A 25,886-nucleotide genomic window follows, 5' to 3' on the forward strand; every position below is an offset into this window, starting at 1 on the left:
AATTTTGAAAAACAGAAACCATAAATTTGCTGAAAGCTGGAGTTCATTCAAAACAAGGGAAAGGAGGTGGTGGGTGTTTTTCAAGGGGGTGGGGTGGGGGGTGGGCGCTGGATCCATTTGCTTGTTGGTACAGTTGCTGAGACATAGGTCTGGAGGTGACTACACAGCAAAACCGCACTGATCCTATCTCACTACTTGGAGTCCATGGATTTGGAGTTATTAAGTGTAAGTCAGTGCTGCATCCCCACTATGATGCAGTGTCAGCAGCCTTACACTGTTACCCAGTAAGAGGTCAGATCCCTGATGCTGGAGATTTTTCTAGAAGTCGTGTCAGGAGTTACTGCATGTAGACAAACAATACTCTGAGATGACAAAACTGTGCTAACTAGTTGATGGTGATGGGTGCAAAACACAAAGTTGAGGCAGGGAGGCAAGGTGAAGAATTGTTCTATTAGCTGTTTTGGTGTGGAAAAAAAACATGTAGAAATGAAGTAATACATAGGAGAACAGGAAAAGTCTATTTAAGTTGGTATCGGAAAGAAGGAAGCAGGGCCAATGAATGGCAAAAGTTCTCTCGCTTCTGTTCCTTCTGTATGCCTTGCATGTGTTTTGCAGAGGAGTAAGATGCCTTTCCTCATGCTGACATCCTAACTCAAAAACCTGCTTTTCCCTTTGAACTGCTAGGTAATAAATTTCTACAGTGGTAGTTCTGTTGGGTGGCACTTATGAAAATTTCTTATTTTCTTTAGGTAAACTTGCTCCTCTTATAATGTCTGACCCAAAGATAAAGCAATGTGCATGAGGTAGGCTTGGAATAATAAATTCCTGTGCATGAGTAAGCCTGAATTCTATTTTAACACGTTCTGGGAGTTGGTGGGTGAATACAGGACCAGGTATAGTCATAATTAAATATGTGATTATGATTGCAGCTTATTTGATTTAGTACCTTATTCTAGCACAGAAGACCACGTGTGGTAAAAGTACGTTGTAGTTAGCTCACGGGAGGGAAATCCACTGACCATTATTAAAAACACACAGAAGCTGCTTTGGGCTTGGGAAGTCCCTGAGCTGCAAATGGTTGGAAACTAGGATAGCACCTGGGAGAGGACAATCATGCTTGCTGTCTTCGAATACTTTACCTTAGGCACATGCTTTTGATGGTTTTGAAAATATTATATGTTTTGATTATATCCAACATGTCAAAATGCCACCCAAATGACAACAAGGTGGTTGAGACTAGAGGGGCCGTGTGATGGTCACTCTTGCACTACAGTCCATGGCCACCAAGTTAAAGTATTCAGATCACATCTTGACATTTAGTTTTGTAGAGAAATGATCTGTTCAGCTGAGTTGCCGACTACTCAAGTAGTCCACTTATCTCCGATACATACCTTTGTTTAGTTTAAGGCTGCTTTTGTTTGAAGGAGTGTTCTTCTGTGCTCCTTCCCTTTTCTGCAGGGAGCTGGTATAGTAAGTTTGAGCAGGCCCCTCCCCAGATCTCGCGTAATTGCTGTGGAATGCAGTGGTGATCATACATAACCTGGACATTTCACACCCATGAAATAAGATTTTTGACACTGGACAGACAGTTCTTAACAAAATCATGGAATTGTGATTGGGACTGACTCCTGGAGGTCGTGCAGTCCAGCTTGCTTTTTGAAGCAGGACTAACACCAGTGATACATCAGGTGAGCCATGTATTTGTATACATCCACAAACAGAGATTTATAATCTCTGAATATGTTTTCTAGTGCTGCATTGCCCTACTAGTGAAAAACATTTTTCTTATGTCCAGCCTAAACCTTCCAAGCTAAAGCTGGTGACCACTGACCTTTTATATTACCATCTACTGCTATTCCAATGAGATTTTTGGCTCCATCATCTTTGTAACTTCCTTCAAGCAGAGAACGTTTTTAGATTGCCTTTTAACTTCCTCTTTGCTAGACTAATCAAGTTCAGTTCCCTCAGCCTCTCCTGACAGGACATGAGCTCTAGGCCCCTGCCCATCTGTTTCACTCCAACATATCCTCTCAATTTTTTCACATTTCATTCCAACTGGAGCAGCAGCAGGCTTAAAAACTGGATGCAGTGCTCCAGGTGCGGTCTTGGTAGCACCAAGTATGTGTTGGGGGAATAACAAGAGTTCTTTGATCAGCTGGCCATGTTTCCATGTTTCTCCTGATTTCCCCTAGTAACTTTTACCAATGTTACTTTAATAAAACAAAAGCAAGCGTTCTGATCAAGCAGGAGCTGTATTGCCCTTTCTTTGTTATTAAATTGCTTCCAACTTCTTGTATGCTTGTTCAAATGTTTTTTATTGTGGATAAAATTGATCGATCTTTAAAGGGCTAAAAAGAAAGTTAAGTACTGTGCTTTACTCACGAAGAGAGTCTTCTAAGGAAAAAAGTAATGCTTGGACTTTTCTAATGTAAACATCATTCTGGTGGTTAGTGAAAATGTGTTCTGTGGCTTCCTGATTAGTGATGCATCAAAAATAAATTAAATATACTGGCAGCCTAAAACTGTCTAATTATAAACATTAGACTGAGATTTTTTTTTTTTTCCATAACTGTCTCCCTGGCCTCCTCTTGCATTAGTTTGCAGCATTAACATGGTTTTTAAGTAAGTCTGAAAATTATCCCTGCTTGCCACATGCTGGCTTGAGGTTTGCAGAGCAGTAGATGTGGAACAGTCTGTCTGCAAGGAGCTGCATGGGGGCCGTCCTGGAGGCTCCGTGCACACACACTGACGGCCGTACGTCATGCAGCTCGGCTTCTGGACAGCTTTGAACCGTGTGTGCTGAGGTTGTCTGCTTCAGGGGCAAGGCTAAACCTGGTGCAGAGCGATTGTGCAGACTGTGGATGATGTCCGTTTAGAGGCTGGATATAAACCCGCTGGGTTTACAGCTACTGCTGCCATCTCGCTTGACAGCCCAGGTCAGCCTGGGTGGGCACTGGCTGGACCTGGGCTCTGGGCTGCGGTAGGCATCGCAGTGTCCCATAGAATCAAACTGAGACTGTCATTCAGCTACCAGCTATGGATATATGTAAAAAGCAATAGCTTAAGGAGCTCTAGAAGGAAAATTTAAGACAAACTACAAGGTCATCACTATAACGCTTGTTTGTTCGGGACTGGGTGGGATATTTGCAATGCTAGATAGGTTAATAGCAGTTATGCAGAGGAATAAATTCCTCTGATTAGAAGAATAACAAAGTTAGGAAGATCCATGCCTTAGGATGGACAGTCAGGCAGACAAACTATTCTGAAATGTAAAGTAATAAATTAATATATGAAATGTAAAGTTAATACAGTTAAGCGGAATGGAAAACAAGTCTGCTGTGTGTTAAACCTTAATTACATCTGTAAATGAATGCTAAAGCAATTTAAGATTATGGAGGAATTGTATTTCAAACGTATAGCTAATGTTTTCTGTTGAGTCTTCTGCATTTTTTCCCATTTTGTGCATTGGATGACAGAATCCCTGATAGATTTACATTATAATTGCATTTCATAATACTTACTGAGAATAAATTTCAAAATACTGAGTTTTCATTTGTTTAGTCATTTGAGGAGGTAGCTGAGATGAATCTGTGATTTACAATGGTACACAATCTCTGTCAGTTTGGTGCGGTCAGATTTTCGTTGTGAAAATTGATTTGGGGAAAATCTCCAAGCATAGAGCTGCTACTAGTAAAAGTAAATGTTTTAGAAAGTTTAGAAACATTGTATTACTATTTTTGTAATGTTTTTTCATGCTCCTGAAATTCTGGAATCTGAACGGGCTGGGGAAGAAATAGGCAAACTAAAGCCAGGATTATGCATGATGATTCAATTTTTGCTCTTTTATATTCTCAGCTTGTTATTCAGAATAGAATTTTATTTGTAAATTAAAACCAGCATCCACTGGGGTAAGCAAATAGAACTGAGGGATTAGTAATTTGCATCTCTGCATCTAATTGCATTAGATTTGCATCTCTGTCTTATCGATTTACTGAAATAGGTAATTTACACAGAAAATAGTGTCTTGACACAATATGAGAGGATAAAGTATAAACATATCTACTTGTAATCCCTCCAGGGCCATGGTGAAACCATAGTGTTCATGTTTGAGCAGAAAGGATCCAGTTTAATTCATTCTGTGATTCTATTCATATTGCAACCTTTATTCGTAAGGCAGATGTATGAATGTGACCCATTTTAGTAATCAGCAGAATATAGGTGTATTTTTTATATTCTCAAGTATCCTATTTCAAGAACAGTATAATACCATCTCAGAGTTTATATTTATACATCAGAATTTCTCTTATGTTTGTTTCTCAAAGTTAAAGCTGAACCAAGATAAAGTTATGATGAACCAAGAATAACCATCATTTCCCTGCCTTTTAGTCTGCTGGGAGGACCTAGAAAGATTAGGAGTAAAGTGGGACACCTCTTCCAGTATAAGATAATGGCAGTGGATATTATTGAATATCAATTTATGTGCACCTGAATTTGTGTGTGTGTGTATATATATGTCATACAGTAAACGTATTTCATAGGAAAGTTAGTTATGGGCAATACCGACAGTACCACTCCAATATTTTGCATTATTACATAGTGCCTTTCCAGGTTTAGATTTTTTGTTGATAGTATGTGGATAAGAATTTACACTTGGATGCCAATGATAAAAAATTAACAAGCACAGGTAAAGTCTCTAGGTTTGCTAAGGATTTTGGTACAAACAGCAGTTGAGTTTGCATGACATAGCAGTTTCATTCTGGTTACAAGACCAGAAATGTCTGTGGCTGGTTAATAATTTTGAAATTATGTTTGGAAAAAGTGCCTTATTGCAAATGTTTTACAATGTGAATGGACACATTACATAAACTGTTCCTGCCAAATACGGCCCATCTATGGTAAGAGTGGTATGCTAATTAAAACAGGAACGAGTTGGTGTGTTTTTAAGCTGGCATTACTTTGCCACATACCAACAGCCTAAATTTGCCACTAAACCCCAGTGACAACGCCCTGTTGCATTGTCAAGCTGTTGCCCTAAAGCAGTCTTCGAGAATTTTAATGGATCACTAGCAGATATACCTTTTAGCTTTTCACTGATGGAGTGGCTGAAGCTTTAAAGTGTCTCATCATGTTGAGAGGCAGGAAAAGGATGCTGGCGTGGGAGCAGAACTTAAAAGAATTTGCCGCTTCCCAGCTCCTGTGCTGTCCCCAAGGTCTTTCCCAGTCTAAGACACCACAGTACAAACTGGTAAGTATGGTATGTCAGCTCCTGGAGAAGGAGAGATTCTTGTTACCCTGTAATAAGTTATCTGTGCTATAGAAGGAATAGGTGGGAAGAATGTGAATTAGGAGACTCTCATACAAAATTATCATCAGAGCTGCAAAATTTGTTGCTCCTCTGATTTTCACTTACATGACGTAGAATACTGGATAATGAACACATGTAACAGGGGAGGGAGGTCTGTTTCCCAAAAGCTTGGAAAGCAAAAGACCAGCAAAAGATAATTGGAAGGATGGCTTACAAATTATGTTTGTTATAACATGCATTGCTGTTCCCTGAGTCATTGTTCCCTGGATCATTGCCAAAGTTCATGGAATGTTTTGGTGACACTAAGAGAGGTGATCATAAAGAAATATGCATTATGATTTAAAAAGTGATGGAAGGAAAATTGGCATCTTAAGGAGAATTTTTCAGTAAAGAGATCCCATAAAATGCCTTAGAGACACACAGCGCCACCACCTTGGGCTTCCCTGCCCAGCCCGCCCCCCACCCTGCCCGGTTTTTAGTAACTTGCATGAAGTTATGTGTGGGTCAGGGACTTACTACGTAAGTGCATGTATAGAGCACAGATTCTCATTCTCATTGCCAGTAGCAAGTATACACAGATTATTCAATAACTGAATGTATTTCAGGTTTGCTGCCAGGAGGTAATATAGATACGGATTTGGACCTACAAACTCACCTTTGGACATCAACTACTTTAGGTTCTCCTGTCTACTGTGCAATTCTCTTGTTTAAGTGAAACTATATAACTTTGTGGGAATTCAATATAGGGTTTGGTTGTATTTTTAACATATTGGAAGAAAGGAGGTATTTTTGGGTGATGCTACTTTATTCCTTGTTAATAATAGATGAAACAGTGCAATGTACCAACACAACCATCCGTGAGTTGTTGCGTTAAAATCTGAAGCAGCATTATTCCCTGTATAGAAAGATCCCAAATAACTGAAGGCAGTCACAAAGCACTTTTATTTTTAATTAACAGCACATTTAAAAGCCTACTAAGGCCCTGTAGTTTAAGGATTGATAATGAAGGGCTAAAAGAGCACTTAACAGCTATTATGTATTCAAGATAGAGGCTCTCTTTAAATTCCCCAGTCAGATGGGACAACAGCAGCTGACATACACTGTTACTGTACAACAGCGGCCTTTTAGTTAGGTGTTTCTGATCCAGTGCTGTGACACATTTTGAAATAATCCATCATAGAAAAATATTTCAGACCAGAACAAAGATAATGCTGTTTCTTTCTGGAAAGACCAATATTAAATTACACTTTTTCAAACAGCAAGTTGAAAGCAGACATGGATCGTTTGTGAGGATCTTGGATACACTAGCAAACCTCCCGATATGTTCATGAGAGATACAGCTTTATCATTTTCTTCCTACATTATACATTGAAGAAGAATTAAGCGTATAGGAATAATGGTTGTTGCAAAAGGTGCAATGAAAAACAGTAATCAGAATGACTGAGATCTAACCGAGGGAGAACACCGGGCCATGGAACATCCAGCTGTATTGGGAGAAAGAGAAAATAATTGTTGAATTTAATAAATAATGCAGCTTTTAGATTAGAGTCATAAAATAGCACTTTATAATAATAATATAGGGAAAATGGGACACAAATTATTTTTACCCTTTTTTCACTTTCTCATGTGGGTTTGGGGGGGATTCTTAAATAGTATTATAGAACGTGTACAGGCTATATGTATAGCATGTGTAGAATTAAGAACTGGTACTTAGTTGCAAAAAGCAGTAAGAAGCTCTTGTTGGTAGCACAATAGATAAATACATATAAAGAAGGCTATAAGTGCCATCACTGGATTACAGTGATGCAATCTTTACTAAATCTCCTTGTATGTGGTAAATTACCTAGTTCCTATATTATAAACACTCATTTTAGCTACCTATGTACTAACACCCGATGTAGACCAGTCCTGGAGATTGACTTGCTTAATTTCTGCCATTACACATGCTTATGCGATTACCCTCTGGTTATGAGGGAGGTAGTTGTGTGCTATAGAGAACTCAGCATCACTGTCATGTTCGAGTTGTCCGAAGAGCTTTATGTGATGCTGTGGTTGGTAGGATTCCCCCAGTGAGAGCAGCAGAGCCGTTTGTCCCCTATGCCTTGCTTCGTCGCGTGCCAGGGCAAAACCCCACCCAGTTACCGAGTGCAGCAGTGCAACTTCTGTCCTCTTCCTTTTTGCAAATCCCCCAAAATTCTTGGGGAATAAATATCAGCACTTTAAATTGGAAACTTTTTATTTATGAGCAAAGGTACTAAAGTCACCCGTACTGGGAGGTGATGCATTTTAAGCTCAGGTTCTCAGTAACAGTGTATAACCTTCATACAGTCCCGGGACTGAAGGTTTCTAAAAGTTTTGTCTCCTTCCTGTGACCCGGAGGGCTGCTCCCATGGTCAAGGCCATGCAACACTGTTAATTTTACATCAGCAGCATAATTTTAGCTAACAGTAGGTATGATTATTATTTTTTTTTTCAGCTGAAAGTGTTTCAATTTATACTTCTACAAAGGAGCTGTAAGAGATTCCAACTAGTTGTGCAAATTCCTTTAAACTTATTCCAGATCAAGCTGTCTGTAGTGCTGGCTACACAGCAGTTCCAGTTAAAAGCTATGTTTAACAGAAGTGATTTAAAATCCTGGCTCCCTGGTGTTGATTGTGGGTATTTCTTAGCTACCTGAGTATTTAAGAAATACAGTTAACTTTGTCATGTGACTTGTATGAGCCAGTGCATCATATGAGTCTGTGCATCATCACTAGTACATTGGTATTTCCACTTATGCTCTGTATATTAGTTTATTATAAATCACATAAATAACAACATACAAAAAACTTATATTTGAAAGTATGAAAAATTAGGAAAGTACTTTTAGTCAGATATCTGGGAATCATTTGGAACTGAATTTTTAGTATTCTAAAAACATTAATGACTTCACATCATTTTCTTCACAGCCCTGAATATTGTTAGAATAATTATTTCCTCAAAATAACTATAGTGCTTGAACAAAGGACATAATCGAACAGTAAGATTCTTAATCATGGACTGTAGGAGAAAACATTGGAGGAAGAGAAGTATGAGTGGGAATAATTTTTGATCTTGAAAAGTACATTTTTGTCCACGCTGCCCACCTGTGTACCAAGGTTGATCAGTGACTCAGTTGGGCAGGATCTGCACAGTCTCAGGGTGGTGCTCAGCTGGCACCGCCGCGCTCTGCTGCAGCACAGCAACACAACCCACTGGCTGCCTCAGCCTCTGCAGGCTGCTCCCCTCACATCCCACCCCGCAGCGTGGCTGCCTCAGTTTCCCTTCTGCCACCAGTCTATGTAAAGCTCTCCTGAGTGCCTGTAGTGAATACACTCTCCAGGCACATATGCTATGTTTTTTCTGATCCTTTTGGTGGAGCAAGTCAGGAGGGGCTTTCTGCTGGTGACCTCCGAAATCCTGTCTCACTGGTCACGTGTCTGCTGTGACCAAAGAAGTAGATGCTCATACTAAAGAAAAGCAAAAAAGTGTGCAGATTGTTCTTAACAAGAAAATATCAGACTTAAATATGCTAATACACAAGGTATCATAGAATTAAAAATGGACTCATGGATGACTGTAATTTTCTGAAGTTCATCAGCTCCGTGATATTATTAAATTACAGTTTGAACAGAAATATTAAGAACTTAATATTAAAATCCTCTTTCTTAAAAAAACAAAAACAAAAACACACAAAACACCAAAACCCAAAACCAAACAAAACCCCCAAACCTTCATTCTGTCATGAGAGAATCTAGTATTCTAGAGGAAAAATATTATTTTTTTTTCATTAGGGAATTTTTAGATTGTTTCAGTGTTCTGAGGTTTATTCAGAAAATCTTATTGTAAATAATTCAGTCTTTCCCCACTTGTTTTAATTACAATTAAAATATTTTTAATACCAAAATTAGATGCAGCAGAAATAATCTTTTCTCACAAAAGTAGATTAAAAAGTTTGGTATTTTTCTAACAAAATCTAATAATAGTGGTTTAGTTTTTAATATTAATTTTATGCACAAATTACACAAAGGCCGAATGTCAAAATATAATTAGAAAGCTCTATGCAACAAATTAAATACACTCTAGTAGCATGGATAAAAAACCATCTGTTTTGAAGAACTTTCATTAGAAATTAGAAGACTAGAGTAAGGAAATTTGGATTTCTATGAGATTAAATCAGAAAAAATATAATAATATTAGTTGCAAAGAATAGGAAAATACCTGTAGACCATGGAACAAGCGAAGTGTCATCTGGAATTTATGTTAAGTAATATAAAAAAGCTACTGTCTTCAATTTCTATAAGCCTTTTATCTTTATGTATTTACTAAACATGCTTGAAGTCGTTATAGTTACATTAGTCTTAAAACTTCATGAAAATTATTGATTTTAACAATTCCTTCCTGCATTTCACTCAGCTGGAAGAATGTCACTGTCTTCAGCTCACTTTCATTTTCTGGCTTCTGTAGTAGCACGGGTGTTGAAGCATCTATGATGTTAACACATCCCGTTCCAGTGTGCGCATTTGTAGTGCCAAGAGCCTGTGTTGGTAGGTCTGTTTATCTACCAGCCTGAAAATGGTACTTGCTATTAGCATCTCAACAGGTATATGCTCATTTAACAGCTTCCACTTGTGGATTTTTTTGAAAGGCTGAGAGAGATATGTATCAATATAGTCAACTATATCCTGTCTTTAAGGGGGGGAAATAAATTAGCTTGTTATGTCTTTCAGTTCTGTAGTGGATAGCTGGAAAAAAAGCAGGCATCTCCAAATCCTGTTAGTTAAGGGTGTGCTCTTGTCTGGGAAGGTTGGAAGCATAATATTTCATGAGATTTCCAGTGGTCACAGTCTTAGATAAATTGCATAAATTCTAAGAATTATTTTCCTTTAGTATTTCTTTCATTTCTACTTCAACTGACAGCTGTGAGCAATAATCAAAGAACTTGTTAATGACAGAAATTTTTTTGAAACATTTTTTGGAAAGAGCTGTGGTCTGGTAACTGGATGTAAGTTGAGAATTGCTCTTGTAATGCTGTATTGGAAACATGCCTACCATTTGTAAGTAATCTTGTCTTTCCGAACATACTTGACTCAACTCTGTTGAGTTATGTTGCTTATAAGTCAATGCGTAACTTCTAAAGCCTCACAAATCTTCATATAAATTTTGTATTTGAAATTGTGTGACTTGCACATCCTGACAGCTTTAAGTATGTCAGTGTATGTATATAAGTAATTTTGTGTAATATATGTGTGTGTATATATACACACATATATCTGCAAAACCAGATGTGTCACATCCAGTTCTTCCTGGTGAACTGTATTCCAGAAGTGCAGAAATTTTGTTACTAGCGGGAAAGTATAGTTGTTTTTACATCTAATCAATGTTCAATCTGTGTTCAGCTAAGACTGTTAAAATATAATTTTAAGATGTTGAAATAGTAAGGCATTTTATTTAGGTTCATTAAAAAAAAAAAACCGAACAAAAAACCACCAAAAACCAAATCAGGAAATAAGCCTAAACTTCTGTCATTTGTTCAAAATGAACATGCATTGCAAAAGCGTTGTTTTAAATTTATTTCGTTATCACTTTTACTTTTTGGGGTTTTTGTGTTGTTGTGTTTGTTTTTTTTTTAAAAAAAAAAGGTTTTACTTATTTTCTTTTGTTTTGTTCTTAATCCTGCATCCAGCTTATATACTGGAAAGTAGCTTATGTTGACGTATTTCTCATTTGAGCAAAAAATACTGAAATCTTCACGTGTATTAGTAAACGCTTGTGCCCATGTTAATTTACGCCACAGAACAGAGATCATCCTTGGCCTGACAGCTGGATCTGGGAGCTTTGCAGCTGCTGCAGCTGCTGGGTTTGCTTGAGTGGCCTCTCATTGCAGGCAATGTTAGGGAGCTGCAGCGAGCAGCTGGGTGGGCTGGGTGGGCCAGTTGCTCCCAGTAGCAGCAGGGCTAACTGGGCAGCTCCTGATTGGAGAGTAGGGCACAGAGGGAGAGAGAGCAGCTGCGCAAGGGGCTGGTGGGCACCGCCAACACCCGGAGCCTGCACCAGCTTCCCTGTGGGCTAAAAAAAGGTGTTTGTATTTGGGGGGATGTCTGTGTTTTGCTTTTGCAAATGTATAATTGTACATGTCTGTTGGGGCTCTTTCTGCTTTGAAGTCAAAGGACAAAAAGTGCCCCTGCTTCACCGCACTGCTCCGGTTATGACTTTATTTCTGTTTTGAGATAAAAATTGAGGTGTAGTGTGAGTGTTCCAAAACCAGATACCACTCTCTCTCTCTTTCTTGTAGGCAGGGTGCTGCTGTGCCAGGCAAACCAGGAGGGATCTCCCGTGTACAGTGCCCCCAGTTCACTAGTATACACATCCACAAGTAAGCTAGTGTTATGGCTCTTTTTTTGTTTTGTTTTGTGACAAAAGCACATTAATGTGAATTAAGCCCCCTAAAAATGTAAACTTTCCCAATAGCTCTTGTTAAAGTAAATGTGGTATTTATAAACATATGTAAGTAATGTCAACAGATAAATCAGTGCTTTTAGTTGCTTCTATATCCTCAAAGTATATTTCATTTAAAAAAAAAAAAAAAAGAAGAAAAAAAACCCCAAGCCACCCAACAAAAACCCAAAGACAACCTGTGTTGCAATGTTCTACAGAAATGCTCAGAAGTTGTTCAGTAACAGTAAAACTTTTTTGAATCCAGTACTGTTGTGCACTCTGCATTTTGTGTAGAAGATGAAGTTGTGTTTGTTTTTTTGTCCTGGTCACAACTGTGATTGAATAAACAAAACCTCTTATTATCATACTACCATTTCATTGTGTCAGGAAGCAAATAGATATGAAGTCTTTCACAAAAGGAAAAAGCCTCTGTGGAAGCGGGTATTTCGAATTATAAAAAGCTGCCATAATAAAAATAGCAGAGACGAGCTGATGAAACAGATGCTGCCATCGGCCAATTTTCTGTACAGAACCTTGGAGAAGGAATGTGTCTTCTAAAGTTCTGAAGCAGCAGCGGAACCAATTCTTCTGAGAGCGTTTTAGATTGTACTGGTGGTACCACTGGTGCCCATTCTGAAATCTAGTCAGTTAAGAAGCCTGTAGCTTAATGAAATAGTCATAATTGCAGCTTAACAGCAGCATTTGCTCTGTGTTCATAGCAGTCCTCTCTAAAGGAAATGTTTTACATTGTCTGATTTAACATTATCGGATACGCTCTTTATGAAGATTGTATTCAATATAGAATGCAATTCTACTCTTTTAAAGCTTATCTAGACTACTAAAACAATTAATCGCTTTTATTAATTAAAACTAGGAATGAGGACAATAGAGTTCTGTAGTGATCATCTCTACAGTCATGTAACTCTCTTATGTCAAAGGCTATGAATGTTATCCCTAGAGCTGCTGCTTTTACAGTATAAATATGGGATCTACTTTCAAATCAGGAGTCTACAAATACATAGTTAACTAACAAAATATATTAAGTGTCTTAAATTGGAAATGAAAGTATCAGTTAAATATGCATTAGCTTCCAGGTGCTCCAGGAATATTTTATACCATGTCACCTTTTCAAAGCAGTGTTGATTTTTTTAATCCTTCTGATAACACAGAGACAAAATACTGTTTAAATCAATGTTCCCTTTTGTACACTGTTAGTGCGCTATTCCTTTTTGGCTGAAATACCAGTCTTTGACTGAAATTCTTTTCCTGGAAAATTGTGCAAACATTTCATTCATCTCATTTTTAGGGAGCTTCTTTTGGAGAAGGGGGGCAGTGTTTGTTTTTCATTTTCTGGAAATTACTCTAAATAAAGCCTTTCTGAAGTTTACCCTGTTGCTCCTATTATCTCACTGAGTTCTATCCTAGGAAAATTATTTCTGGGGCTGCTGTTTACATTGCATGGTATTTCCACTATTATTAAATCCCTAGATAGTCATTGTATAGCTAGCTAAGCTCTATACTTCACTGTTTCCATTATGGCTCATGAGTCAATCCCTTTGAAAAATCTTATTTTGCAGTGGTGCTCCTTGAATAATGATATCCTAACAAACACCTGTTTGTTTTCAATTATGCCAAATACATAGGAAAACAGACTTGCCTATCTGCCTCCCACTGGGCAATGTGTAATACACAGTTTCATAACAGCGATTGTTGGTAGCCCTTGCAGTAGAAATTATTACACCTTTCTTTTTTAATCTGTGTGTCTGCAAGTCATGGGGATTTTTTTATTATGTATAGTATCTCATATTGCCAAAGTGTAGTTTCCCCCTCAGGGTCACAACTCCTAATAATACAAACTTACTGCAATTACTGATGATTGTAATTATTTACTTTTTTTTTATTTCTCTTTATTACAAAACTTTCAATAAAGATGTAAAATAGTTCCATTTCTATAGGAAATTCTACTAAGAAGTGAATAGAAATGAAGTTTGAGTTTTGTCTCATTTTTCTTTCATTTTAAAGATCTTCTATATTCCATTTTTTGTGTACCTTTGTAATATTGAAATAACGACTGATAAGTCAACGTTAACATCTATGAGAATAGTACTTTTACTATTATCATTCCACATAGACAACAATATTGCAGCCACCTTCTTTGAAGAATTTGTTAATAATTTCTTCTGTTTGTACATATATTGTAACCATGTAATGTTTCAGAACAGCTGACAGTGTAAGAATTAAGAGTTTTTAAATTTGTAATTGTTTTAACAGAAGGGAAAGAGTCAGCTGAGATTTTTAAAGCCCTCTGAGAGGTTTGGAGTTCATGAAACGCTAATGGCATTTAGGAATTTTCAGGTATTTTGGAAGAGGATGGTCCCCACTTTTAGAAATGTTGTCTTTAATTTGACTGTTCATTTTTTGCTCCCAAGTTCTATTCTATAAGGAATGAAGGACTGAAACATGGTTGTAAAATGTATTTTTCTTAATTTGACTACATTTATTTCTCATTTAACTTTTTGACTTTTGACTGTAATTGTCACTAGTAGTCTGATGACTTTGAACACTTTTACACACACACACCCCCTTTTTTTTTTTTTTTGGCTAGCCATAAAGAAGAGTGCATTTTGTAGAGCTACTCTTTCCCTTCTGATGTTTTATTTCCCCAGGATATATTTTATGTATCACATTGTACGTTTCCCTGTACAGTGATTAGTTATACCTCTGAACATGTCGGGAGTTGGAAACATGGCTCTGCTTCCTTCCATCACTTCTGGCCCTTCACATAATACAGAAAGAAATGAGCTGTTTCTTCTGGAAGCAGTGGAACAAATCAGTAGCAATAGTCTCTCATGCCTCATCTGTTCTCTTATGCTGAAGCAGAAGATGGGACCTGGATCAGTTTTTCATTTGCACATCAATTCTGGGCATAGATAATTTGTTATGTAGAAAGCATAGTTTCAACATGCAAATGTGTTCCCATCTCTTGGTGGGACAGACTCTGCCTTATTGAGACAAGCAAAGGAAGGAGGCTCATGGTCTCATCTTGCTGCTATAGATTCCCTTAGCATTGACATCTTGAGGACAGAACTAATACAACTGATTTCAGTTAAATCCTTCATTGTTATCTTAGTGCAGAATGTAGACAAGTATTGGAAGGAGATGTATCTAGAAAGTAAAGATTAGACTACACCAAGTTGCAGCAAGTAAGTAAGCATTCACTGGAAGCTTCCTGGAGGATACCCATGATATCTCATTGAAACTTAGAAAATCAAACAATTCTGCTGCACAGAACTTGCAGTCTCTTTTTGCTAGACACCTCCTAGACTAGTTGCTTCCACAGGAAATTTTAAAATCCTGAAGACATTTGTATCTACTGGTAAATAAGAAATATATAAAGAAAAATTGTGGAACTTTTTCAAATTGAAGCCACTCAAGAATGGGATCTGTGAAAATATTAAGACCTGTTGGACAAAAGGAACTTTCAAAAGAAGAAAAAAGTTCTGCCATTGAGTATCTATCACTGTTCTACAAAGGACAGTAATATAGCTGGGTATGTATGGTTTAAAAAGACAAAAATATGAATCTGAATTTGTGCAAGGTCCTTTAGAAACTGTTTAGTGCCTGTTTTCCCCATTTTTCTGTAATGTAGAAGTGCCTGAAAATGTGAGTGAAGTAGAAGTTAATGAGAGCCAAAACATAGGAAAGAAGGAAGACCTGAAGTCATAGAACCGTAGATTAGTTTGGGTCAGAAGGACGAGGTTGCACCAGGGCAACTTTAAGGGTGGAGACTGCACAGCCTTCCTGGTCATGTGTTCCAGAGCTTGAACGTCCAAAAGTGGCAACCCCTCTTCTTTCAAGTTATGTTTGTTGCCTCTTGTCTCCCCAGTGTGTGCGCCCCTGGGATGAGCCTGGCTCTGTTTTCTTGATCACCCTACCCTTCCCTTTCATAGCAGGGGACAGAAAGGGAGATGCGCCTGTCAGTGGAGAACTTCTTTGTGCTCTGGAATAGCTCAGCAACACACTGGGGCTCCCTAAGCACTAGCTGACGTAGTGAGGAAGCCAGCCTCAAAAACCTCTCAAAAATTTGCAGTTGTGCATACTGAGGTCACCTGGAAGGCAATGAGAGTCAGATTATAAATGCTAACGAAAATTCAAAGGCAGCTAAACATGTTCCACTCTCTAAATCAGAACTTTGGTCTTTGTAACCTCTAGGCTTTGTTTTAGCCCCACGTAACAGTAAACATACTTGGTTGTCAGCTATGTAGCACCTAGTAGATTTTTCTGAGCATGTCTTAAAGGGACTGGATAGCTAACATAGATGGTAAAATACTAAATTGCTACATGCCTTTGTGCAGAGTGATGTGCAAATGAATGCCTGTTTTTCTCAAATGTTTTGCATGCCCATAAAAGAGAATTTTGCCTTGACTTCAATGACTACATTTTAAACTGATGTCAATTTTGGCTTACGTTTTATAAATTTTAGCGTTGTTTCATCTTCAGTAAGCATGCTTGTCAGCTCCAAAATATACCTGCTCTTTTTCCATAAAGTTTCATTTTTTTTTATTCAGAATAAATAAATCTTTCATATTGCAATCAAGTGATAGAATTAAAAGAAGAAAAAATTAAAATGCAGAAATCGGATATTAATTTACTTAATTTTATCATACTCAAGGGCAAACAAAGTTGATGGCCCAATTTTTATTTGATATATTGATTACAATTTTGTAAGAAGTGGTGGTGGAATTCAGCAAAAATGATTAAGGTGGTACAAATGCTTATAAATCTGTCCTACATTGTTCGTGTTCTTTAATTCTAATTGTCTGATAAAACTTCCATCAGTTTCTGTAATTAACCTAGTGGTCTAATGAATTTCCAGATCACTGGTTATTCATTTCAATATAGTAAATGCCATTACATTGAGTTTAATTAATACAAAGTAAGTTCACAGTCCATTGTATCGTTAGAATAGAATTTTATTGTTTTAACTGTTTCAATTATGAATATTTTTTCCTCTTATATTGTTTGTCCCATTTATAGGCTTGAGTATTCATTGTCTGTTCATACTAAAATAGTATAAACCCTTTATAATTAAAATATTTAAAACCCAATGCTCTTCAAATTCCCATCCTCAAAATATCAGTGTAGATATTTTTTGTATTTATCATTTCAACTATTTTTAAATAGAATTCAGTCAGTGCCAAACTCATAATCCCATGGTATGCCCTAGAACATCTTATTTGTCTTGATATTCCTTTCACAGAAGTAGATATGACAGATAAGCACTCACCAGAGAATACTTTTGCTTTGCGTCAGACAGATATTAAAACAATAAACTATGTTGCCCTGGGATTTTAGCTTATGAGCAACCAGAAAACAACAAGGCAAAGATGAGATGTTTTTGAAAGGTGGGAAGGCAGTTCTTTCAGAAAATTCCCTAGAAACCTTTGGTCCTGTAATATTTTTGGCAAGAAATATTTTTAATGCTTAAGTTCTTTTAAAGCAAATCAGGCAACCACATTCCATTACTTCGGAACAGGCATTAGAGATGTTCCTCCATTATCTTAATACTCCTGCTGATCCAAAGTTATGCATCATAGTCCAGGAGAGAAAGACAATCTATAGCAGAAGCTTAAAGTATTAATTATATGGTTTTTATGTATGTTCTCTGTTAAAAACTTCTCAACAGAAACACAATATGTATTTCAGACACATGTATTTTTTTTCTTCCCCGCCTCCCCCCGCCCCCCCCCCCCCCCCCCCCCCGTGGCTGTTTTGTTTTGATTCACAGGTGGAGGATAGTTCTGGAGTGTCTTGGTATGCATGGAATAAATAAGGAAAATCATAAATACTGAGTATAAATACCACATCCAATAGTAGGATTTCATTTCCAATAGTAGGATTTCATTTGAGGACTTGTGGTACAGAAATGAAAATTAAGTAAAGCCTGCTTATTCAGTATGTCTGTTGAACACCCTTGCTTAGAAGTAGGTTAGTTGGCTTAGGAATGTTAGTAAACTACCTAAAAAATGCTGTATGGAACTATTTTCATGTTTCTTGTTTCACTGTAGACAGTGTAGGTTTTATTTTTCTGTGGCATTACTGATGGATTGAAGAAAGACCTTTGACATTTCTATTATATTCTGGGATATTTCCAGTACCAAGAAGATTGCGTGGCATAAATATACACTTTCAAAAGGTGATTTAAAGTGCGTTTCTGAGCAGAATCATTAGTGGAAACATTTGGTTTAGAAACCTTGATTCGGTTGATTTTGTCAGGTTTAATCTGTTGCACACATGTAACTACCTGAAAATTATATTGTAATGATGATAGTCGTCTGATTATTGCCCTGAGGCTCCGAGCCACTGAAGTGTAGGTGCTCCTGGCATTTGCTATATCCTTTCTGGGCTTTGTATGTAAGACATGATTGACCGTATGCAATCCGAGTGGACATACACTTTATTGTAATGACATCAATGATGAATTTGTTGTGATTTTATTGTTGTTGTTTTTTCTTTATTTGTTGTGATTTTACTGTTGTAAAAAAAACCAGGGAGAGACCGTTTAATAAGCTTGTCATTTTGAATTGGTATAAATTCAACTGAATTGGTTTAAAGAATGGGTATTCACATGGTATAAATAATTTGTGTATGTTACAGCATTGCAAAATTAAATGTGAAAAGTTTTCTGCAAACTAGATTTTTAATTGGTCGGTTTTCTCCTACTCTAAATCAAGTCACTTCATCACTATTAAAATGTATTGTAGATTGTGTTTACATGTTTGTGGTTTTGTCTGCTTTTTTATTGCTTCATAGGAAAAAGGTAGAGTAGCCCTGCAAAGGAGTTGTGTGATTAAGCCAACTTAACCATTGTAGAGCTGAGATTCATGAATGAAACTGCAAAAATCTTGCCCAAAGGGAAATGTCCATACCATTGAGTAGACCAGTCACACATATTGTTTCTAGGCTACAAAAACATTATTACTTAATATTTAGGAGTCAGACTATCTTTTAATGTGCTTCCTGAATTAATTAATTGCCTTTATTTAAAAAGTTAAGAGAATCACTTGGTAGTAGCTCAGGGATATTGTGAAAAGTGTCTTTCATTGTCTGTATGTTAAAATACAGAGGGTTTACATGAAAGTTTAAATAAAGATGTCAATAAGAAAGAGGAAGGAAGGTCTACTAATTACTGTCCACGATTTCGCCCCTCCCCCGTAAAGAAGTGTAAAAGGCTGAAAACTCATGTATCGCTTCCAGAGAAATTGTTGGAATGTCTTCAGAAGATTTTTACACAAATCTGAATGCAGGGTACCGCTGACTTTCTAAGTCAGATAGCTCTAATAAAAAATTAACAAAATTCAGTAAAATTATATTATTACGTATTATGTTTTATTCTTGATGTAAGTATCAGTCTTTCTAAACAGTAAAGTCAACCTCTTCTGGGATTTTTTTTGGTAGCGCTGCCTGAAATCCTTGTTACATCACTCTATATGGTCCTTCTGTAACTATTTTCAGGGTAACTGTCCTTTTACTTTCTGCCTATGGATATTTTAAATGGTGACTAATAAGACATCAGTAAGATGTATGGTAGTTGTCCAGAATCTGTACGTTTCATTCCACTCCTGCAAATCTGTGTTTGTGTCTTATTGTTTATATCATTTTTCTGTTAATCTGTCTAGTGATGGTGCAGTGGGTCTGAGCTGAGCTAGTACACTTCAGAATTTTGTAAACTCGCATCTGTGCCATGGAGGTTTTTTTCAGCTATACACCATCCTAATGTGTAGTGGGGTACCTAATGGGTAGTGGGAAATAACTGGAAAGGTGTGCATAACGTTTTTAATAGTAAATTGTGGAGCGTATCTTTGTCCTTTAGTTCAAATAATAAAAATGATGTTTTACCACGGACAGCTGGGCATCTCGTGTATCTTTATTTAGTGTTTTTCCACTAATGAAAATATAGCACTTGGCCACTGGCAGTGCTTGTGACTAACCAATGAGCTAGGACAATAGGATTGTTTGGACTTCCTCTTCTCAGTACACAGCTAAGCTGTGAGAACTACATTTAGTATTTTATTGCATCATGTTCTATGATGTTGTTATACATAAGATCCTTTGTGTAGAGTCCTAGATGCAGGATTCTGATGTTTTCTTAGCTTTGCATTCTAGATGTTATGTTACTCATTTTTAATAGGTAGGCACATGCAGCTGACCATACATCTCAAATCATTCTGTCAGATGTAAAGTTGTTAATTTTGTGGTTTTCATCTTAGCCTGTAGCATTTAGTTTCAAATAAAGATTTACTTTAGTGTTACTCTTTCTTGTATCATTGTGACAGTTGTTGTTAAATCATGGCTGTTAAAACCATGTTGTATACAGCAAAAATCTTCAACCTGAATTTCACAAATATTAAGTACTTTTGAGGAATTAACATTTTTAATATCTATATGCCTGCAGGTGTTTTGACTTTTTTTTCCATTATGGCTTGGATTAGGTTAATAACTGTTATTTTCTTCAATTGCTTCCTGCCTAAATTGCTTGCTACAATGTACTGACAACTATTTTTTTTTTTTACAATTTAATAGTTTTGTTGTTTTTTAGTAATCCTTGTGTCATCCAGACAGAACTTCTTTTAACCACATAATTGACTTTCATAAACAATCAAATTACTAAATTTTCTAATCTGTTTGTAGCAGTGTAGTAGTTCATCTAGTTTTCCACAGCCATGTCCTTTTTACTTCGGCTCTAAAATGGTGTTTAGATAGACACAGGGGAATTTTTCCATTGGCTTGGAATTTGTAGGTGTCCAACAACCAAGAACACAAGACAAGTTATTGATCACTTTGATCATCTATATTTGAAGATTGTTCATTAATTTAAGACCAGATGTGGCTTCTCTGATCTCTACTGTTTCTTTTCCTTTATGGCTTAATTGCTGTGGTTATTTTTACCTATTGAGCTTTTTCTTGTGTGTTAGTAATTTCTTTTGTGAAGAGTCAACTGTTCTTTGTACATCAACTATTGGTATTCTTTATAACATCAGCTATGCAGTACTCTTGTTAATAAGTGCACCATAAGTAATTTGACTACCAATTATAGCATTTTTTATCCAAAGTTGTAGGTTGGTGTAATAACATAGCTTTACAAAAAAATTCTCCGTCATCTTATTTGTTCTTTTTTATCCCTCCATATCCTCCATATTTTTCTGCCTGTTAAGAAAAAATCCCTTGATGTCTGAGGGATTCAGGTAGCTGCATAAAAAGTCCAGTAAAAGAAGGATGAGATGTATTAAATGTCTGATAATCACAGAATCGCCAAATGGCTGAGGTTGGAAGGAGCCTCTGGAGGTCACCTTGTCCACCCGCCCTGCTCTCAAGCAGCGTAACCTCAAGCAGGCTGCCCAGGACCACGTCCAAACAGCTTATGAATATCTCCAAGGATGGAGACTCTACAGCTTCTCTGGGTACCGGTGCCAATGCTCTGTCACCCTCACACTGAAAAAGTTCAGACAAAAAGTTGATGCAGTTTCCAGGCTTTGGCATCAAGATTTTGCTCCCAAGGTTATAAATTCCTGGTATATAATAGCCTCAGTATACATAGAAAGCAGTGGCTTTGGAAACAAAGGAAAGCAGAGAAAAAGAATGATTCCATAGTTTTAAAATAATGATAAAGAAAACTAAGTGTGAGTTCGTGATATGCAGGTCGATGATGAGATAGTAGATCAATTTGGTCTGCAATTTGAACTAAAGATAACCAAATAAAAAGTCTTGATGGAACAGTTGAGTGTCCTCCTGCAATTTAACAGAAGAATAAGAAGTTTAAATAGGAGGTTGCTTTTTACTGAAATATTGTATGTATGGGTTTTTTGAGTGCATTTGATTATGTTGGTGATTTCGTATGGAAAATTCTAACAAAACTTATTTTTCGTATGTCTGGGGATGTAATAGATGAAAACAGTGCCTTAAAGCCAACTGTACTCCTTCTAGAAGTATTTACATAGTCTCAGTGTATACCTTATTATAAAAAGTTTGACCAAATTTATGTAAAATTTGGTGCTAATTTGGGTTTGACTGGAAACTTAATGTGGTAGTGTTGTGTAAAGGGATTCAATTACAGTGTGCAGTGTTTTGTAAGTAACTGTCTCACATAAAAAGTTAATTAATCAGAGCTGTGTCAATTTCCTTGTGCCATGTCAATTTGCAGCAAGGTAATTAATCACTAATCGCCCAGCATGCAGCAAACTAAGGGACAATCCATGGGCCATTTATTGTTATTTTTTCCAAAATAAATGGCACACAGAGCCATGAAGAAACACATCTTGCCTTTCATAATATTTTTATTGACAGTTTTGCATGTCGTAATAGACTGCAGCAACAAGCAGCTGTAGTTCAATGGAATATGAATATTAAAGAAACAAATGAGACCAGATTTATAGGCCATTGCTTTTCTGTTATGTCAGTTTTGAGATTACACTGAGCAAATGAACAGTGAAAAATTACTCTTCCATGTGGAGAATGGTGATTAGACTTGTACATTAATTAGAGATTTTTGTTTTCCTTTTTAATGCATTTCAAATGAGAATGTCCTATAAGTAACAGTTTGTCCAAAATACAGATTTATTAATTCCTAGACTATAGTGTTTAATACTGACATATATGTTTGTACAATAGGACGGAAATAGTTGTTCTATTAATTTTAGGTATGTGTTTCAAAAAACAAATAGATTGTGGCTGAAAGAAAAAGAAATGACCAGTTCTGACTGTATTTGACATATATGGCAAATTTCATTTGAGTTCAGTTAATTCACAACTAGATCCAGGGATAATCATCTCACAAAAGTGACAAGTGAAAAAATGTGTTTTCAGCTTACTGTTTTTAAACATTGTGAATTTTCTTCAGATTTTTTTTTACCCTGAAATTTTAGGAATTCGTATATATATATATGTGTGTGTGTGTGTTTAAATAAAATTTAAAAGTGTTTCTATGTTAAAATCTGTAGTAACAGTGCTAAAATTTTACTTGCACTGTACTTTGGACTGTGTGTTTAAATGCAAAGGTCTACATGCATCCTCTTTTAACACAGTTGTTGTATGTGGGGATAAATTTCTGGTTCTGTTCCTGAAATCTCAGACAGTATCATTTAGATTATTCTGCTTAGCCTTTCTCAGCATGTTACCTGTTATATCTCTTCATTTTTAATTTGTTGTCCAGCACTTCTGAAGTGTTTTCCCAGCAGGGATCCTCCTGAACTATGGGAATAGTGTAAACACGTCTTCCACAGTTAAACTATGCTGCAGTAAATTAACTACAGACTGATTCAAACATGACGTAACATTAAAATTCTTCACCATAAAGCATTTGGAAACTCTTGATGGTAGATGACCTGCTAGTTCGTGCAAAGAAGGTGAGATTAGAAGTGATGAGGGGTGGATTCTTTCATCCATTTTGATGGCACACCTTTCCTGAGGCATATGGCACTCATACAAATTCAAACCACAGCACAAATGCAAAGAATAATTGCCCATTAAAATGGCTGTATATTTTTATGGCTTTGATACAAAATCTGCCCCCTGTTGTTTTTTGCATCTGCTACTCTTCCATCTATCCCAAAGCTTTAAAACTTTAATACACAGTGTATAACCCTTAAATATTTTTTTACCATGTTAAATTCCTCCTTTTGGGAACTCAAGCTTTGTCATTGTTCCTTCACAATCTTTGATTTCCAAGGAGTATGTTTAGATATGGTGCCTAGAAAGTGCACCTATCTCTAATGTTCGTTTAATAAAAGATGAATAAAACCAATGCTTAAATTACATCTTTGGGGAGAAATTAAGATTTAATTAAATTTCATCTGTGAAGACAAAGATTATGTTCCTCTTCTCTTCCTCATGCTCCTATTTGTTTTCTATATAAAATCATTAGTTACCTAAATAGTTACCTAAGTTGTATTGATATGCTAACATGAATCCATCTAATTCCAAAGGCCTTTTTATTTGCTTAAATGTTGCAAATTGCTGACCAGATTTCATGTTTGAGACCTAAACTGAAGTTTGATGAAGGAGATACCCTGACAGTGTTTCTATATTTACGAAGTGTATCCAGAAGAGAGAATGCCTTGGACAATATTTATTGTAATAATACATTTATTTGAAATTTTATCCTCTTAAATATAAAAATAGAACAAATAAGTTTAAAGAAGGAATCTTAGCAACATAATGTTCCTAAAAAGTCTTCATTTAGGCTGTAGTACAAGATGATTTGTATGTTTTGGGGTAATTATATTAAGCAAAGCCAAGCACTTCCACAGCATATTGTTTTCATTCTTCTTTTTTAATTCGAAAAAGTAAAAGTGCAGTCTATAGGAACTGACTTTTTGTTGTTGCCGTTTTAGTCTTATTCATATTTGAATAGCTGAATGAATAACTATAGAACTGATGGGGCTATTAGATGAGAACGTAAATTGTTTCCTTGGCTTGATATTTAATTATATATAATTCTTAGAAAAGTCTTTGTTTTTTAACCTTGTATTATCACCTTATATCATCAATGTGTAGTTGGAGAAATCTGCCTTTTCTCTATCATGGATCAGAAGAATTACTTTGGCATCAAATTACTTTGATAAATTTAAGGTACTTTTGCGTAGAAATGGACTCATGCTTCCCTGCTGAGAGTCAAACACATTTTCAGCCCCTTGCAACAGCATTTTCACTGTCTGAGTTTCATCAGTTTGGCACAGAGGCACTAAGGAAGGTTGACCTACAAACTGTAAGTCATTAAAATCTTTACCCCTTCTGGCTAATATATTCATTACTTTTGGGGCTGGTTAATAGCATTTAATGCTTCCTGATGGGAGAGCCCTTTTCATAAAATTCTTTTTATGAAGTCCATTCTTCAGTTGTGTTCTAACGCTGCCACTTCTGCTGCTTATTTTGGGGTGAGGATATTAAAAAGTTGGGATCAAAATAAATTCTGTGGTTATTACGCATTCCTAACCATCTGATTTGTCAGCTGGGCTGAAGTAGCATAATTATTTTTTTATGAACTCAAATCTAGGGTGACGTGATCTTGTTGATTATTTTACTTCTAATTGTAATCTTTAATATTATTACCTGGAAATAGGAGCAATTTGGGGGGTGGGGGGGTGGATATAAATCTGTTACATATAAACTCTACAGTTAGACCTCATAAGGCTTTGCAATGCCACTCTCAGTTCCTTATTTCTTCAGGCTTAGTTTCCATCATGTTTTATCCTCTTCCTGACAGAACTCCAGATCATTGCTCTACCTTCCATTAATTGCTTCTACAAGCTTTTTTAGAGGTTTGCTTTACTCTAATCATTTTATGCTTAATGATTTTATTGAGGTGACAATGCAAGGCAAGCATAGCAAAACCATTACATTACTTCAGGCTTTTCATTTTAACACATCCTTTGTGTTGCTGATCCTTTGAAAATGGTAGAAATTGGTGTCTTCACTCAGGGTCTTCACTCCTGTGAGTGCTGAGCCTCCATTTCTGATGGGCTAAGTAACTTCTCCTGTGATCTCCATCTTCTAGCCTTTTTCCTCCTCTTTGATAAGAGAAAGCCTTCTTTCTCCTAAAAATGTAATATTTTTTAAAAAATATATTTTGTGTTCTTTTTTACTCATTCATTGATGGAGGCACTCTGCTTTTGCAGTGACATTTCTTTTAGAGAACGATTCACTGTCAAAGATTGAAGGTCAGTGGCCCTACTTGTAATTCTTTCCAAGCTGTGAAATGTGAAATGAAGAACAAAGAGTATTTAGGATAAATGCTCACTTATTGCAAAATATGTATTTTAATATGCCTGTGTGAAAGCTGGATTGAATGGTACAATTCAGGGAAAAAAAAATGCTCACAAACCACAGTAGGAGTTCATGCTTTCACAGAGGTATGGCCTCAGTGTACAGCTTCTGCACAGTTCCAGTTGGTTTTCATTAGAGCTACATTTATTTTTATCTTCTGAAAATTTGTCACAGGTTGAGTGTTTCGCTGAAAGAAGACAACCGCTTTAAATACTGCTAAACACGGATGTTAATGACAAAGTATTCATTGCTGAAAGAGACCTTAGAGCAGGATTTCCAGACCATGTATTGCAAGCCCACAACA

At 36.5% G+C, this 25,886-nt stretch overlaps 1 protein-coding gene across 26 annotated transcripts in view; it reads left to right on the top strand.

Annotated features, from left to right (window-relative positions):
- The window catches only part of RBFOX1 (RNA binding fox-1 homolog 1), a 955,581-nt gene that overhangs the window by 876,360 nt on the left and 53,335 nt on the right, over positions 1-25,886 (top strand). For 19 of the 26 annotated variants that reach the window (XM_037386459.1, XM_037386456.1, XM_037386452.1 and 16 more), the window contains one exon: positions 11,619-11,699. The exons of the other annotated variants lie outside the window; for them this stretch is intronic. In XM_037386459.1, the coding sequence (XP_037242356.1) occupies positions 11,619-11,699 (81 nt within the window). The remainder of the gene's footprint in view (positions 1-11,618; positions 11,700-25,886) is intronic. 26 annotated transcript variants of the gene reach the window in all.

The sequence above is a fragment of the Falco rusticolus genome, chromosome 4, assembly GCF_015220075.1.
Source record: "Falco rusticolus isolate bFalRus1 chromosome 4, bFalRus1.pri, whole genome shotgun sequence".
In the NCBI taxonomy this organism is placed as follows: domain Eukaryota; kingdom Metazoa; phylum Chordata; class Aves; order Falconiformes; family Falconidae; genus Falco; species Falco rusticolus.